General features: G+C 45.5%; 1 protein-coding gene across 3 annotated transcripts in view; it reads right to left on the minus strand.

Moving 5' to 3' along the window:
* The window catches only part of CAPN15 (calpain 15), a 248,044-nt gene that overhangs the window by 160,533 nt on the left and 73,286 nt on the right, over positions 1 to 14,225 (minus strand). Inside the window, exon 1 of one of the 3 annotated variants that reach the window (XM_030211464.1) lies at positions 11,564 to 11,588. The exons of the other annotated variants lie outside the window; for them this stretch is intronic. Coding sequence (XP_030067324.1) covers positions 11,564 to 11,571 — 8 coding nt within the window. The 5' untranslated portion in view covers positions 11,572 to 11,588. Of the gene's footprint in view, positions 1 to 11,563; positions 11,589 to 14,225 lie in introns of those variants that run through there. 3 annotated transcript variants of the gene reach the window in all.

A 14,225-nucleotide genomic window follows, 5' to 3' on the forward strand; every position in this document is an offset into this window, starting at 1 on the left:
TATCTGGCACAGACTGTGCAGTGTTTCCTCTATCGCCGCCCGTTTGGCGGCAGAACCGCATCGGGACTCCACAAACACGTCTCTCACCGGGGCATCGAATTCTATTCGGTATCCGTCTCTGATCAGGTCCAAGACTCACTGATCTGCGGAGATTTTGGCCCACTCCTCGAAAAAGAGGGAAAGTCTTCCTCCGATGACAGGAAACGAGGAGGAGGCTGGCACACCATCATTGAGAGGGTCGCCCCTGAACTCCAGGCCTTGAACCGGCAGCTGCGGAACGTTTGTTCAAGCGAAAGGAGTTCCTGTGCTGAAAGCGGGCACGTGAAGAAAACCCAGCAGAACGCCCCCCAGGCGGTACCTTCTAGCTTCACGGAAGCGAGGTCTGTAAGAGGAGCGGACTGCCTGACCCTTAGAGGAAGGCTTCGGCCTATCTTCGGGCAAGCGCTGAGGTTTGGAATCCCCCAAGCCTTTAACAATGTTTTCCAGCTCCTCACCAAACAGGAGAAGGCCTTGAAAGGGCAACTTCACCAACCTTTGCTAAGAGGCCATGTCCGCCGTCCAATGTCATAGCCAAAGAGTGTGGCGAGCCGCCACTGCTACAGCCATTTGCTTAGCCGAAGCTCTGACCATATCAGAAAGGGCGTCAGCCAAAAAGGACAAGGCCGACTCCATCCGCGGAGCCACTTCAGATAAGGTCTCCGCTCCATCACCGGGCTGTTCCACTGCCTGCTGTAACCAAGCCAGGCAGGTTCTAGCAGTATAACAACTGCATGCAGACGCCCGAACAGTGAGACCTGCCAAATCAAAGGACTGCTTCAGAGCTGAATCAAGCCTGCGGTCTTGAATATCCTCCAGGGCAACACCTCCTTCAAAAGAGAGTAGTTCTCTTTGTCACAGCCGTGACCAGGGCATCCACTTTAGGCATTGCAAAGCGAGCCAAATGTTCCTCACTCAGAGGGTATAATTGCCCCATAGCCCTGGCAACCTTTAAAGGTCCCTCGGGGTCAGCCCATTGAGCCTAAATAAGCTCTTGGATGGAGTCATGCAAAGGAAAGGCTCGAGCAGGCTTTCTGGTACTAGCCATCCTTGGATTAACCGAGGAGGCTGTGCCACTCCCAGGATCTTCAATCGAGAGGGCTTGTAAGGCATCTGAAATAAGCGCTGGCAGCTCCTCGCGGTGGAAAATCCTCACCGCAGACGGATCATCAAACTCCTGTGGCAATTCTGCACCCGACTCTGGCTCCTCAGCCCAAGAAGTTCTGCCAGACCCCTCAGAATCCTCATAGCCCGACCACGGGGGGGGGGGGGGGGGGGGGGGGGGGGTGCGCCACACTCCGAAGGGGAATTAGCCCTTCTGCGTTTATCATGAGGATAAGAAACAGGCAAAGCCAATTCCAAAAGGCCAGGATCCACCGGGGGGGGGTAGGCAGAGGGTCTGAAGATCCCTATGGAAGAGCTCTTTTAAGCATGTATGCCCTATGCAGCATTAAAACAAAATCAGGGGAGAAAACCGCTCCCTGACCGCCCAGATCCTGCCCAGGGCTATCAGCTCTATTATTAGCCTCACTCAGAGGACCCCCCCCCCCCCCCCCGGATTCAGGGCTCTCCGTCGCAACGGAGGCCGCGCCATGTGGAAAATCCAAAATGGCGTCCGCTGCCAGCTCAGAGCGCAAAAGATCGCCACTCGCCATGCTCGGGCCGGCTCTACCGTCTGTACAGCACGAATTACAGAGCCCCGCTGCTGATTTGCGCTTGCCACATTTAGAACAGCGCTTTACAGTCTCTGCAGCCATCGCCGAAAACGGCGGTAAAATTCAAAAATGGCGGTTCGCGCCAAAATCGTCCCGATCACGGGCCCACCCCAGAGGAGTCAGAAAACACTCTTACCTCACTAGACCGAGTATCACAGCTCCAGTCCTGCAGAAGAATCACAAGGAAAAAAACCTCTTTTCCAAGATCGCTGCGCTAAAGCGTGACGCGACTTTAATTATTTTTTTTTTTAACGCTGTGAGGAAAGCAGAGGCAAAAGAGGTAAATAAAAACACTCCGGAGGCTCAGATAAGTGGGAAAGGCAGGGAAAGGCGAACCAATGTGCCTGCATCCACTGAGTGGGAAAGGACAGGGAAAAGCAAGCTAATATGTCCACATCCACGGGGGCATGGGAAAAGCAGGGAAAGGGCTGACCTATGTGCCTTCAAAGTGAAGCTGCTATAGCCTCTAACACCCCAGCTAACAACTGGCAAGCCAGGAGCCACCCCCAGGCAGATTTTTGATGGAGCTCGAAGAAGCTGCAGCCACCCTGCTTGGGGAGACAGAGAATACTTAAGAGGCAGTGGAGCTAGCTGGCCATGAGGCACTGAGAAAAGTTGAGTGCTCTCTATCTCCCCCTGCTGGTTGATGGACACAACCCATACGTAATGGCTTCATCTGCTTGATGACAAGGAATGGGGCTTATGTGTATATTCAGTGCATATATACATCATACATACACGTGCTTTCTTCTCTACACATCTAAGAATAAGTGGATCATACTATTTTCTAATGGACAAGATGCTATATATTATTCCCCAGATCCTATAAACGCAAATCTGCACACATAGCCGATTTGTGCACGCAACTTAATTGTTTATCAAGCTAATCAACACTGATAATTGGCCAACAAGTGATTATCGGCACTAATTAGAATTTACAGAATACGCTTAGAAAGTTGTGCATGTAAAGCGATCTGCATAAATTCTAATGCGCAGATCACAAAAGGTGGCATGGTCAGGGGAGGGCATGGGCGGGTCACGGGCGTTCCTGAAAATTATGTGCACTGTTACAGAATATGCCCGATACGCACCTAAATAAGATGTGGACATTTACACCAGATTTTAGTTGGCGTAAACGGTTGTGCATAAATTTTACCCATGGGACAGCCGCCATGTGTACTCTATAAACCACACCTAACTTTAGATGAGGTTCATAGATTACTGTCAAGTGCGGTTGTTTTCAGCAATGATTTTTTTGGCACCAAATATAGAATCTGGCCCTGAAGGGGGTACTTTCAAACTCTCTCAATTGGAATAAATACCATATGGAATTCTTACTTCTAAAGTGGAATTATGCAGGTACCTTTGCTGTGAAATTTCTCAAAGGTACAAAATACATGTGGACAATTGCACCTTTTTTTTTTAATCAGTGGGTACACTTTTGGTGGAAGGGTACATGCAAAGATTTGAAAATGTCACTTTGCGCATACTTATCCCTCTTGTGACCTAACATGCCCATGAGAATACCTCTCTCTCAATATTTTGATGAAGGCAATTTTCAAAAAGACAACTAATGAAGGTAAAACACACACTTTACCCATGTAAATTATTTTGAGAATTGCCTTCTATGGAGAAAGTTTGGTTTTTGTTATAAGCTCACATATCAGTTCATTGTGGACATCAGACAGGCACACTAAGGATTTTATGTTTGTCTTCCATAACACTACCACATGCCTATGACAGCAATATGTCCATATCAAACTCTATGGCGAACCCAGACATTTAGATTTAGTATCTATCTCCATACTGATCCTCTGCTGCTATTAAACAGTCACACTGATGTAACCCATCTTCCCAGCCATGAAGAGGCAGGTTCATTATGTATTTTTTGCTGCCTTGAGCTAGATTTGAAGGTCAATTCTTGCAGACTAAGTAAGGCAGCAAGGTCTAGTTAACACACTGGCCTTCCATGAACCACTGGTTCATTACACACTTGTTATTAATATCCATGGCAAGGAGAAATTAGGTCTTAACTAATAATTTTCTTTCTATTACTCCTTCCCACTATTCCAGAACCTGTGGGATAGTTGTGTCCATCAACCAGCAGGTGGAGATAGAGAACTAAAAACATGAGCCGAGACATCTCTCTCTTGGATTCCAGTCCTGCTACTCAGTGCTTACATAGGAAAGTAGTAAGGAGAAACTCCGAACAACACAACACCAATCTTAAACAACTCGCTAATCTAACATTAACCACTTGAGCAAACATGTGTGAACCTCTATCTCTGGACTACTTATAGAGAACAAGAGATATGCAGGAAGCACAATGCAAGGTGACAGTCATTATATAACCTACTACTTCGAAACAACTAAATATCTCAGAAACCTCGAGTGGGCCTCTGGAATAGAAGGAAGGACAAATGAAAAGAAAAACTATCAGGTTAAGACCTAATTTCTCCTTCAGTTAAGTAGCTTTCCACTATTCCAGTACCTGTGGGACATTCAAAAGCAATCCCTATAGCGGATAGGATCCTGGCACCGCCACCCTGAGGACCAAAGCCTCAAAACTGACTTTCGAGCATGTTGTAGCATCCACCCTGTAGTGTTTGGAGATAGTAAGGTAATAACCACCCAGGATGTTGCTGTAGGCCTCGTAGAGTGAGCCCACAAAGCCTGAGGAGCTTGTTTCCCCGAAAGCAAATAAGTGACAACCAAGAAAAAACAAATACAATCAATGAGGTAAACTTGAAAACCATAAATTGAAACCTAATAACTACTGGAACAGTATCAAAAATATACACATTTGGCAACACTGGAATTCAAATATCAGAGATCTAATATAATGTTAGCATAATGCCAATAATACACCTAATAAACATGTATTAGAACATTCAACTAACAGATATGATGCTACAGTTTCTACAATATGGTGCCCATTCCCATGTTCTCCAGCATCAAACTGCACACCGGCTCTGCCGGAGAATCCAAAGTCTCTGGCATATTCTAATGCTGCACCAAATCTGAGGATGTGCTGCCACAGACCGTTTCCCCCAACGCACCAAAGTCAGCTGGTAGGTTCCACAGTGGGAAAACCACTTAACTGCCTGCACGGGAATCGCCATTTTCACCAACTAGCGTAAGTGCCGCACAATGCAGTCCCAAGCAGTGAGACAGGATCCCTCCTCTGCACCAAGTAGAACTTGTAGCCCTCCAAGCGGTTTTGAGTCAAACTTTAGTCAGACTTACCACTGCTGGCTGCTTCGCTCCCCCCTACACTTCCCCCCCCCAAAGCTCACAGTCTCCACAAGTCTTACCTCAGATGAGAAAAAATGAGTTTGGATACTCTGTCCCCCACTCTCCAGTAAGCCTCTTTTTTTTTTTTCTAAAGGTTGCTGTGCCACAAGGAGAGTGCCACAGGAAACAGGGGAGAGGTGAAGGGAGGGAAGAAGTAAATTTGTGGGGCATCACAGACAGGGATCTGAAGACCTCCAGATATGATTCTGCAGACTCAAGCCACCCACAGAGCTCAATTGGGGACCAGGAACAAATAACTCAAAACCAGAGGCTGAATTGTGTCCATCCACCTGCTGGAGATAGAAAATACTTAGTAGCTGGATTGGATGCCAAGAAAGATACATCTCAGCTCAGTTTTTCAGTTCTCCACCTCCTGGTTTATGGACACAACTATCCCACCTGTTGTGAAACAGTGGGAAGCTGTGTAATGGAAACTGTGCTACAACATGGGTAGAATTACTGCCTGTGGTCACTGGGACACAGTATTGCTATCATTATTCGCATCACATGATCACTTGTATCAGCGATTTACTAACGTTCATTAATGTGTGTTTACCATGAGCTACACACTTAGTAAATAGGCCTCACTGACAAAAATGAGGCTTGTGTTGAAGAATGTGCATTAAATTGCATTAACACGTTAACACATGCCAGTAAAGTCTAAGCACAGTAAGGAGAGAGACAGTCTATCTTGAGACTTATATCAGTGATAACCTGCTTGTGTATGTAAATACGTTCTCCATGCTTAACAGTGCACCAACATGCAATGTCGCTACACCTTTTTACACACATTTTAAACCTTGAAAACCAACAAAACTTGTAAAATCAGATAACCTTAAATATTGTGAAGTCTGGTTTCAATATGAGAAACTGTTATTCAGTTAAATTATCACACAAAAAAAATCTTACTCTTTACAGACAGTTGTGTACTATAATTTAAGAGACAACTTCCAGCTCCTTGGCCCAGCAGGGGTTGTGGATGATGTGAGATTCTTTCTCCCCATTTGTTTCTATTCCCCCAGGGGTTCCACATAAACAGCACCCCAGGTTTCCCTCTTTCTATATCTCATGCAGGGCCGGTCTTAGCAAGTGCGGGGCCCTATGCAGACCAATTTGATGGGGCCCCACCCTAGCCCTGCCCCCATCCTAACTCCACCCCCACCCTAGCTCCAGGGCAGGTCACCCCTCCCTCTGAGCTCCAAGGCCCCCCTCCCTCCCTCCCAGTCATTTTTAACACCCCCCTCCAAAATCTAGTACTAGATATGCCGAGAATACAAAACACTCAGGACCTATAGAGCAATTCTACCATACCATAAGCAGTCATTTCTACGAATCACACAAAGAAAAGGAAAACATCTTAAAACACTACAGTGAGCACTAGAACATCAATTCACCTATTGTAAAATGAAACCAGACAGAATAGTAAAGATCGTCGATCCTGCACAGTCAATGCCAACTGAAAGCCATGTCTTTTTCACAAACACAGATACACCCTAATCCACTATAGAATAAGTAGTAATATTTAAACTTTCTATTTAGACAAAAATTAAACTGAACCCCCCAAGATGCCAGACTCTGCATACAATGCAACACCACAGAAACAGAAAATGTCCCCTAGTACTGTGCAAAATATAAAGACAGCAGATGTAAATTTGAAAAAAAACTAACAAATACCAATCACCACTTTACAAATTAACAAACAGAAATAAAACAAATATAGAAAATAAAATAATACCATTTTATTGGACTAATAGATTTAGCTTTCAGAGGCCAAAACATCCTTCCTCAGGTCAATATAGTATAGTACTGTTACAATATCCTATCCTGACCTGAGGAAGGGGGTTTTGTTCTCCGAAAGTTAGCCAAAATGTATTAAAATTAGTCCAATAAAAAGATTACCTTGTTTACATGTTCAATTATAAACATTTATTAACACATGTACAATACTACTTTATCCTAGAGCAAAAAAATAAAAATATATATTTTATTTAGTTTGTTGACTCTGGTTTCTACTTTCCTCATCTTCTTTTCACTGTCTTCCTTCCATCCAGCATCTGTCTTCGGTCTCTCTCTGCCATCCAGTGTCTGCCCTCTCTGCTGTCCCCTCCATCCAATGTCTGCCCTCTCTCCCTGCCCCTTCCATCCACATCTGCCCTCTATCTCTGCCCCTTTCATGATCCATCCACCATCTGCCCCTGTCTGCCCTCTCTCTCCCCCCCATCCATTCACTGTCTGCCCTTTCTATCCCTTCCATCCACTGTCTGCCCTCTCTGCCCCTTCAATCCACAATTTGCCCTCCCTCTCCCATCCATCCAGGGTCTGCCCTCCCTCTCGCTCCCCCATCCAGGATCTGCCCCTCTCTCCGCCCCTTTTTTTCAGCCCCCAGTTCCAGCCCCACTATCCCACTAGTCCCCCATTTCAGCCCCAGCCCTTTTCTCACACCAGTCCCGAGCTTCAGCCCCCCAGCCACTTCTCCCTGTCCCCTTTTCAGCCTCCAGTCCCAGTACTAGCCCCCTTATCCCACCTACCCTCCTTTTCAGCCCCCAGTTCCAGCCCCCTTCATCCGCATGCCTGTATTAGGGCCCCCTTTTCAGAACCATTCTCCCACCTGACCCACACATGCCCCATTTTCCCACCAGCCCCAGGCATGGCCCCCATTTTCCCATATGGCCCCTTCTCAGACCCCAGTGCCAGTCCCCTTCTCCCATTCGAGAACCCCCTCCCCAGTCCCCTTCTCTCATCCAAGAACCCCAGTCTCCTCCCCACCCGTCCCCTTCAACCATCCAAGAACCCCCTCCTCACCCCCTTCTCCCATCCGTGAACCCCCTCCCCACCTCAGTCTCCTTCCCATTTGAGAACCCCCTCCCTACCCTTCCCCCACCTGAGAACCCCCACCCCACACCCTTCTTCCATCTGAGTCCCTCCCCCACTGACCCACCTACCAGCTCCGTTCTCCTGCTGCCCACTACCCTCACTGCCTTTAAAAAAACAATTTTGAAGCGCCGGAGTGACAGGCAGCGCCTCGCGTCTGCCCTGCTACTAAAAATCTCTTCGACGTCGTTAGGCCTTCCCACATTGAGTCCCGCCCGCCCTCGCGGTAATTGGAAGTTACCTCAGAGGAGGGCGGGACTCAATATGGGAAGGCCCAACGACGTCGAGGAGATTTTTAGTAGCAGGGCAGATGCGAGGTGCTGCCTGTCACTCTGGCACTTCGAAATTGTTTTTTTAAAGGCAGGACAGGGTGGGAGCAGCGGGAGCGGAGCACCCCCCCACCCGCTGACATCCGGGGCGGACCGCCCCCACCACGCCGCCGTCGCACACCGTTCAGAGGGAGGGAGGACTGGAGCTCGGGCAGGTGGGGCGACCTCAGGCGCGCCGCACGGGGCCCCCCTGAGCACGAGGCCCTATGCAGCCGCCTCGCCTTAAGACTGGCCCTGATCTCATGGGTTCTATTTTCATGTTCAGAGTACTATTAAATAGGATGCCATCCATCAGTAAACAGTAGTGGTGTCATCTCAGAATTCTGCTGACAGTAGCAAAGTCCACTGATACCTCATTTACTACCCATTATATAATCCACACTTTGTTGAGTGCTCTCTCATGTACGAGGGAGCAACATAGATCATGATTAATTCATTGGTAACTTCAACTTAGATAGCAGACTATTTCAAGTGCTCAAATGGGGGAAGGACACATAAATGAAACAGAACTCGAAAATTAACGGCCTCTTCTCTCATCATTGCTGAAACTCGAGTCACAAGCTAACAAAGCAAAGCAAGAGATCTTAAGATAACACACATTGTGTTATCTTCCAATTTTCTCTAGCCAATATTAAACCATTCAAAGCAATATTTGATGGGTATTTAATAAATAAATGCATAGATTTTTGGGAAGAGACAGTTATGAGGCTGGGGTGAACAGGATGAAATGTGACATGTGCCATATTATTTCATGCATGATGTCCCTTTCCACATCACTTCTTGACCAAGGAGACAGTGAAGAAATCTGAAAGAAATGTGTTAGGATTGAACCTTATATCAGTAAAATAACAGACCACATGATAGAACACAAAGCTTGAGGAGTAACACATAAAGAAGGTCATTTTCTAAAGCCTTTTTTGTGTGAATGTGGCCACATACATACACATAAAAAGCCTTTTATAAAATACTGACTGGCTTAAATGTAAATAGCTTGTCAAGAAGGTATGTACTTTGCTGGTAAGTGTAGCTGGCTGCATGATGTGGGTAAAGCACAGGCAAGGTTTTAAGTAAGTACATTAAATACTTACCAACTAGTGTACTTGTGATCTTTACATGTAAATATTTACATCTTCCCTCGAGCAGACATGCATGTCCATGTCAGCATCAAGGCGCAATTTCTGTCACTTATGCTAATATTTTATAAAGACACCTAGGTACCCTGTTATAAAAAAAAATTACCCTCAAATACTATATCTTGGGAAAGTTTTTCTGGTTATTACTAGAGAAAGATATTACAGTTGAGTCAATCCTTGGATAAAATGAATCTTGACGCTCCATCCCCAGAGATATACATATGGAATCTAAGAGGGTCCATATACAGTAGATCATTCCCATCAAGCACTACATCACAAAGCAGGTAACAGGATAGCAAATGAAATACAATCAGTATATTGCTACCCCATACTACTGAGCAAGAGAGCACTCCGGGGCTACATTTTCATTTAAGAGGAAAAATACTTTAAACTATTTTCAATATCTGGCTCCCAGTTTGCCATTTTGCGAATATGAGAATAAAAATTCAGTTTAGTAAATCAGGCCAATTTGTGCATATAATAAGATATATTAGGATTAGGGCTGTTCATTGAATAAAAGGTTTAATCGCACGACTGATCGTAATTAAAATGTTTAACTCCTCGATTAATCACATAAAGTGCCCCCTCACATTTCCTCCTGTACAGTGCAATATATAGATAGCAGATGTAAATTCTCGAAACTGACATATTTCAATTATTAAACTAAAAATAAAATCATTTATCTTACTTTGGTGATTTTATCTTCTAATCATCTCCTTTCCTGTCTCTGATTCTGCTTCCCTGTGCCCCGTTTCTAGGGCCTCCTGTCTATTCAGAATTTCTTTTTTCTCTTCTTCACTTCCTGCCCTATATCCATCTTTCACATCCTACTCTCCAGGGGCACCATGCCCTCCAGTCTCTCTTCTTTCCCCTTGCTCTCCTTCTCCCCAGAAACACCATCTCCTCCAGTCTCTCTTTTTTCCCTTTGCCCTCCTCCTCCAGTCTCTCTTCTCTCCCCTTGCCCTCCTCTCCAGGGGCACCATCTCCTTTCTTTGTTTTTTCCATTCCCTATTGCCATCTGTCCCTCTTAAACAACCCTCCCATCTGCATCTCTCTCTCTCTCTCCTCCCTGTAGCACTCTCTTTCTGTTCCAGAAACTCCCATACCTCTCTCCGGATTTCTTTGTCCTCTTATCTGCACATCCTTCCCCCAGCTTCTGCACTCCAGCACGCAGACACCCAGCGCTCTCTTCCTCCCTCCACAGCCCACAGACATCTAGTGCTCTCCCCCTCCACAGCCCACAAACATCTAGTGCTCTCCCCCCTCCACAGCCCACAGACACACTGCGCTCTCTCTCGCCCACAGCCCATAAAACACCCAGCGCTCTCTCCCTCCCCACCACAGACACTCAGCATTTTCTCCTTCCCCACCGCAAAGCACACAAACACCCAGCGCTCTCTCCCTCTCCTCACAGACACCCAGCACTTCCTCTCCCACCAAGAATGCAGACAGCCACCTTTTACTTTCTCCTCCCCCCCCCCCCCCCCGCAAATTGCACAGACATTCACCTCTTGTCCCCTCCATGGCACATTCACATCTTGCTCCCTCGCAAACCCCCTCCCCTGGCACTGATCAGAAGCAGAAGCAAAGAACAGCTCGAGTCAGGTCACAGCACCCTCGTCTTCCTCTTTGGCGCTAAATGTAAAGTTTGAACCATATGGCTCAAATTTTACCTTAAGCGCCAAAGTCGCAGAGGAGGGTGCTATGATCTGACATGAGCCACTTTTTCCTTCACTTCTGATCAGCGCCGGCTTGGTGGGGGGGGGGGGGGGGGGGGGGGGGGCTGTGATATGCTAACCCCCTCCCCCTCCCAGGCTGGCTCTGATCAGAAGTGAAGGAAAGAGTGGCTCGCTGCACTGATGTATGTACAGCTCCTGGGGTTTGTTGAGCATGGTTCAGCGGTAGAGTGCGTGAGAGAAGCAGCAGAAAGCTTAGAGTGGGGAGAAAAATAGAGGAATAGTGGATGAAAGCGAGTCCTGTCGTTAATGTGCATTAAAATTTCTAATGCATGTTAAACATTTAACACATTAATTGCATTATTAACACGTTAAATGTACAGCCCTAAATAGGATCAAACAAATTTATGGAATTTAAGTCAGAAATGCAACCTCGCTTTGGGTATCATGAGAGATGAAGCTGAGACCTTTTGCTACAACTATGTCAAACCCCCTCCCCCACTTCTTACCTTCGCATCCTGTGATGCAACTGCTGATGTTGTCGGGTAATAAGGGCACCTGTCCAAACAGGGCCATCGTGACTATTCCTATACCAGTCTGCCGCAGGGTGTCTGGTGTAAGGAGGGCCACCAAAGCCATGGTCAGATTCCGTCTCTGCGGCAAGGGAGGAGGCCGAGCTCCCCATGCTTGCCACCCCTGTCTCTACCCAGGACAAGCCAACGTTTATCCAAAGTTAGATCCGTGATAGTGGCATTTGTAGTCCGGTGAAAAGGAGAGGACCAGTGGCACTGACCGCTGTCTAAGGCCCCACACTGGAAAGGAAGAGGCCGGTTCTGATCAAAGCAGAAAGAAAAGGAAGAAAAAAAAAAGATAAGAGAAAAGAAGAGTGTGATTTAAACTAGCAAAACACATTGCCATATGCCTCAAATAACTTCCTGTATGCAACAAACATGCTTCCCAAATAGTTGGTAGGGGCAGGACCAAAGCTCAGTTCCTATTCAAAAACACTGATATCAAGTACTGCAGTATCATATTAGTGCCCTTGCCAACTGCTACTGCTCAAGCATCCTGCAAGCCATTGCCTTAGAAAGAGATTCACAAGCCATTAGGGTTGATATGAATCCCCCAATTAGCAATTCTCTGCTTCATCATCTCTCCTACATACATTGGAATCTCCTCCATTTACACATTACTGCACCAGCTGTAGAAGAATATATTTAGTGCTTTGGAATGTAAGATGCTCAGTCAGGAATCATGCAACTATTTTCTTGTAGAGTTCGATGCATCTCCTTGATCCATTTTTATCACCTTATTTAATGGCGAACTCAAACAAGGTTTTCTCATGTCCTGTACTCATTTCAAGGTACTACACATTCTGTTTCTTTCATATAGTGTTTACACATGTTTTGCCCAATGCCGACGTTAAACTAATGGATCTGTAGCCGCCTGTCTCCTCTTTGTCCCCATTTTTGCACAATCTCTCAGAAACTCCTTGGCCGTCAGAAGAACAAGCTGAATATAGTCATGGGGAGCATGGAATGTGTATTTGATAAACTTATGAATTAATACGCTTGTGTCAGATACAGAAAGGAGTAGTAGGAACAGGGCTGATAGATCTGGCAAAAGACAAAGCAGAGTAATCGGCGCTGGCTTAAGTATAGGAATTTATATACTCATCTACCAAAACGGAAGATGACAACTTATTACATTACCTTGGCACTGCTTCATAAACAACAAAAGGTACTGTTGTCTAGGAGAGAAAATTTAAAGTACTAGAAACAAAAAGCAGAGTTGCTTACCTGTAACAGATCTTCTCTGTAGACAGAATAAAACCAGCCACGTAAGTGGGTGACATCGTCTAGGAATGTTGGGACAGAGTAGCTCTCAGTTTAGAAAGATTTGAAAAAGCTTATGAGAATATGTGTCCCTTTCTACATGTCATGCTCCTTGGAAACACCTCAGTTAGTACATAGCTTAATATCAACTCCTAGGGAGGTAAAAAGTACTGTGTGTCCGATTCATCTTGCTCTCCCCAGAGAACACCAGCTATAGGTAAGCAACTTTACTTTCTCCATCAGCAAACAGGAGGAATCAGCCACACAAGTGGATTCTCCCAAGTTGTGCAATGCAGATTTTAGATACTGCATGTGGCAAGCACCATTTTTGTCGATGGTTTTGACAGTTGATGCCACTAAATAAAAAGGTTCTTTAACGCTGCTTGTCCTGCTACACCATCTATCCTAAAATCACATTCAGACAATGGTGCAATGTGAAGGTATGTAACAAGGCTCAGATGGAAGCTCTGGAGATGTCTCTTATAGAAGTTTCTTTTAAATGGACTATACACATAGAAATGGCTTTGATTTCATGGGCCTCTGTCTTACCCTGGACAGTTAACCCAGCTTAAAAACTTAACAAAAATGAATGCAGTCCACCAGTCAGAGATCATTCTTTTGGAAATAATTCCCAGCCAGTTTGGATCATGAAACACAAAAGGCTGAGCAGGTTCCCGGTGGGCTTTTGTCTGTTTTAAGTAAAATGCAAGGGCTCTCTTAAAACTTCCTCCTCACCCCCCCACACGATGGTGAGTTTTTTGGTCAAACACTGATAAATTTATGGGAAGGTAAAGGAGACACCACCTTTTGCAGGAACCTTGTTCATGAAAAACTGTATGCAAGGCGGATGTAATAAGTTCACCGATTCTTCAAACCATCACAATGATATTAGAAAAAGTACTTTTAAAAGAAAGATGCTTCAAAGAAGATGACTCCATTGGCTTAAATGCAAGTTTCATTAATTGGTTCAGAACTACATTGAGATTCCTTGTAAATGGAGGTTTATGAATATGGTGCTTCACATGAAGATAACCTTTTATAATTTTGAAATTATTGATCTACTAGCAATAGGAGTACCTTATATGGCAAGTGAATATGGCACTAAGATACACTGACTTACGAGGTCTGAAGATCTGCTTGAGAGAGATGATAAAGATAGTACAACAGAGCGGATGGATTACAAGTTTTGGTTCCCGCTTTTAAATAAATGGTGAATCTTTTCCTTTTAAACCTACAAAACTTTCCTGTTGATGGTTTCCTTGCTTCAATCAAAATCTACTCAATCTGATCACATAAGTGGAGGGAGGCCATTACACATCGTGCTCAACACCCAGGC

This window comes from Microcaecilia unicolor, chromosome 8, assembly GCF_901765095.1.
Source record: "Microcaecilia unicolor chromosome 8, aMicUni1.1, whole genome shotgun sequence".
Taxonomy (NCBI): domain Eukaryota; kingdom Metazoa; phylum Chordata; class Amphibia; order Gymnophiona; family Siphonopidae; genus Microcaecilia; species Microcaecilia unicolor.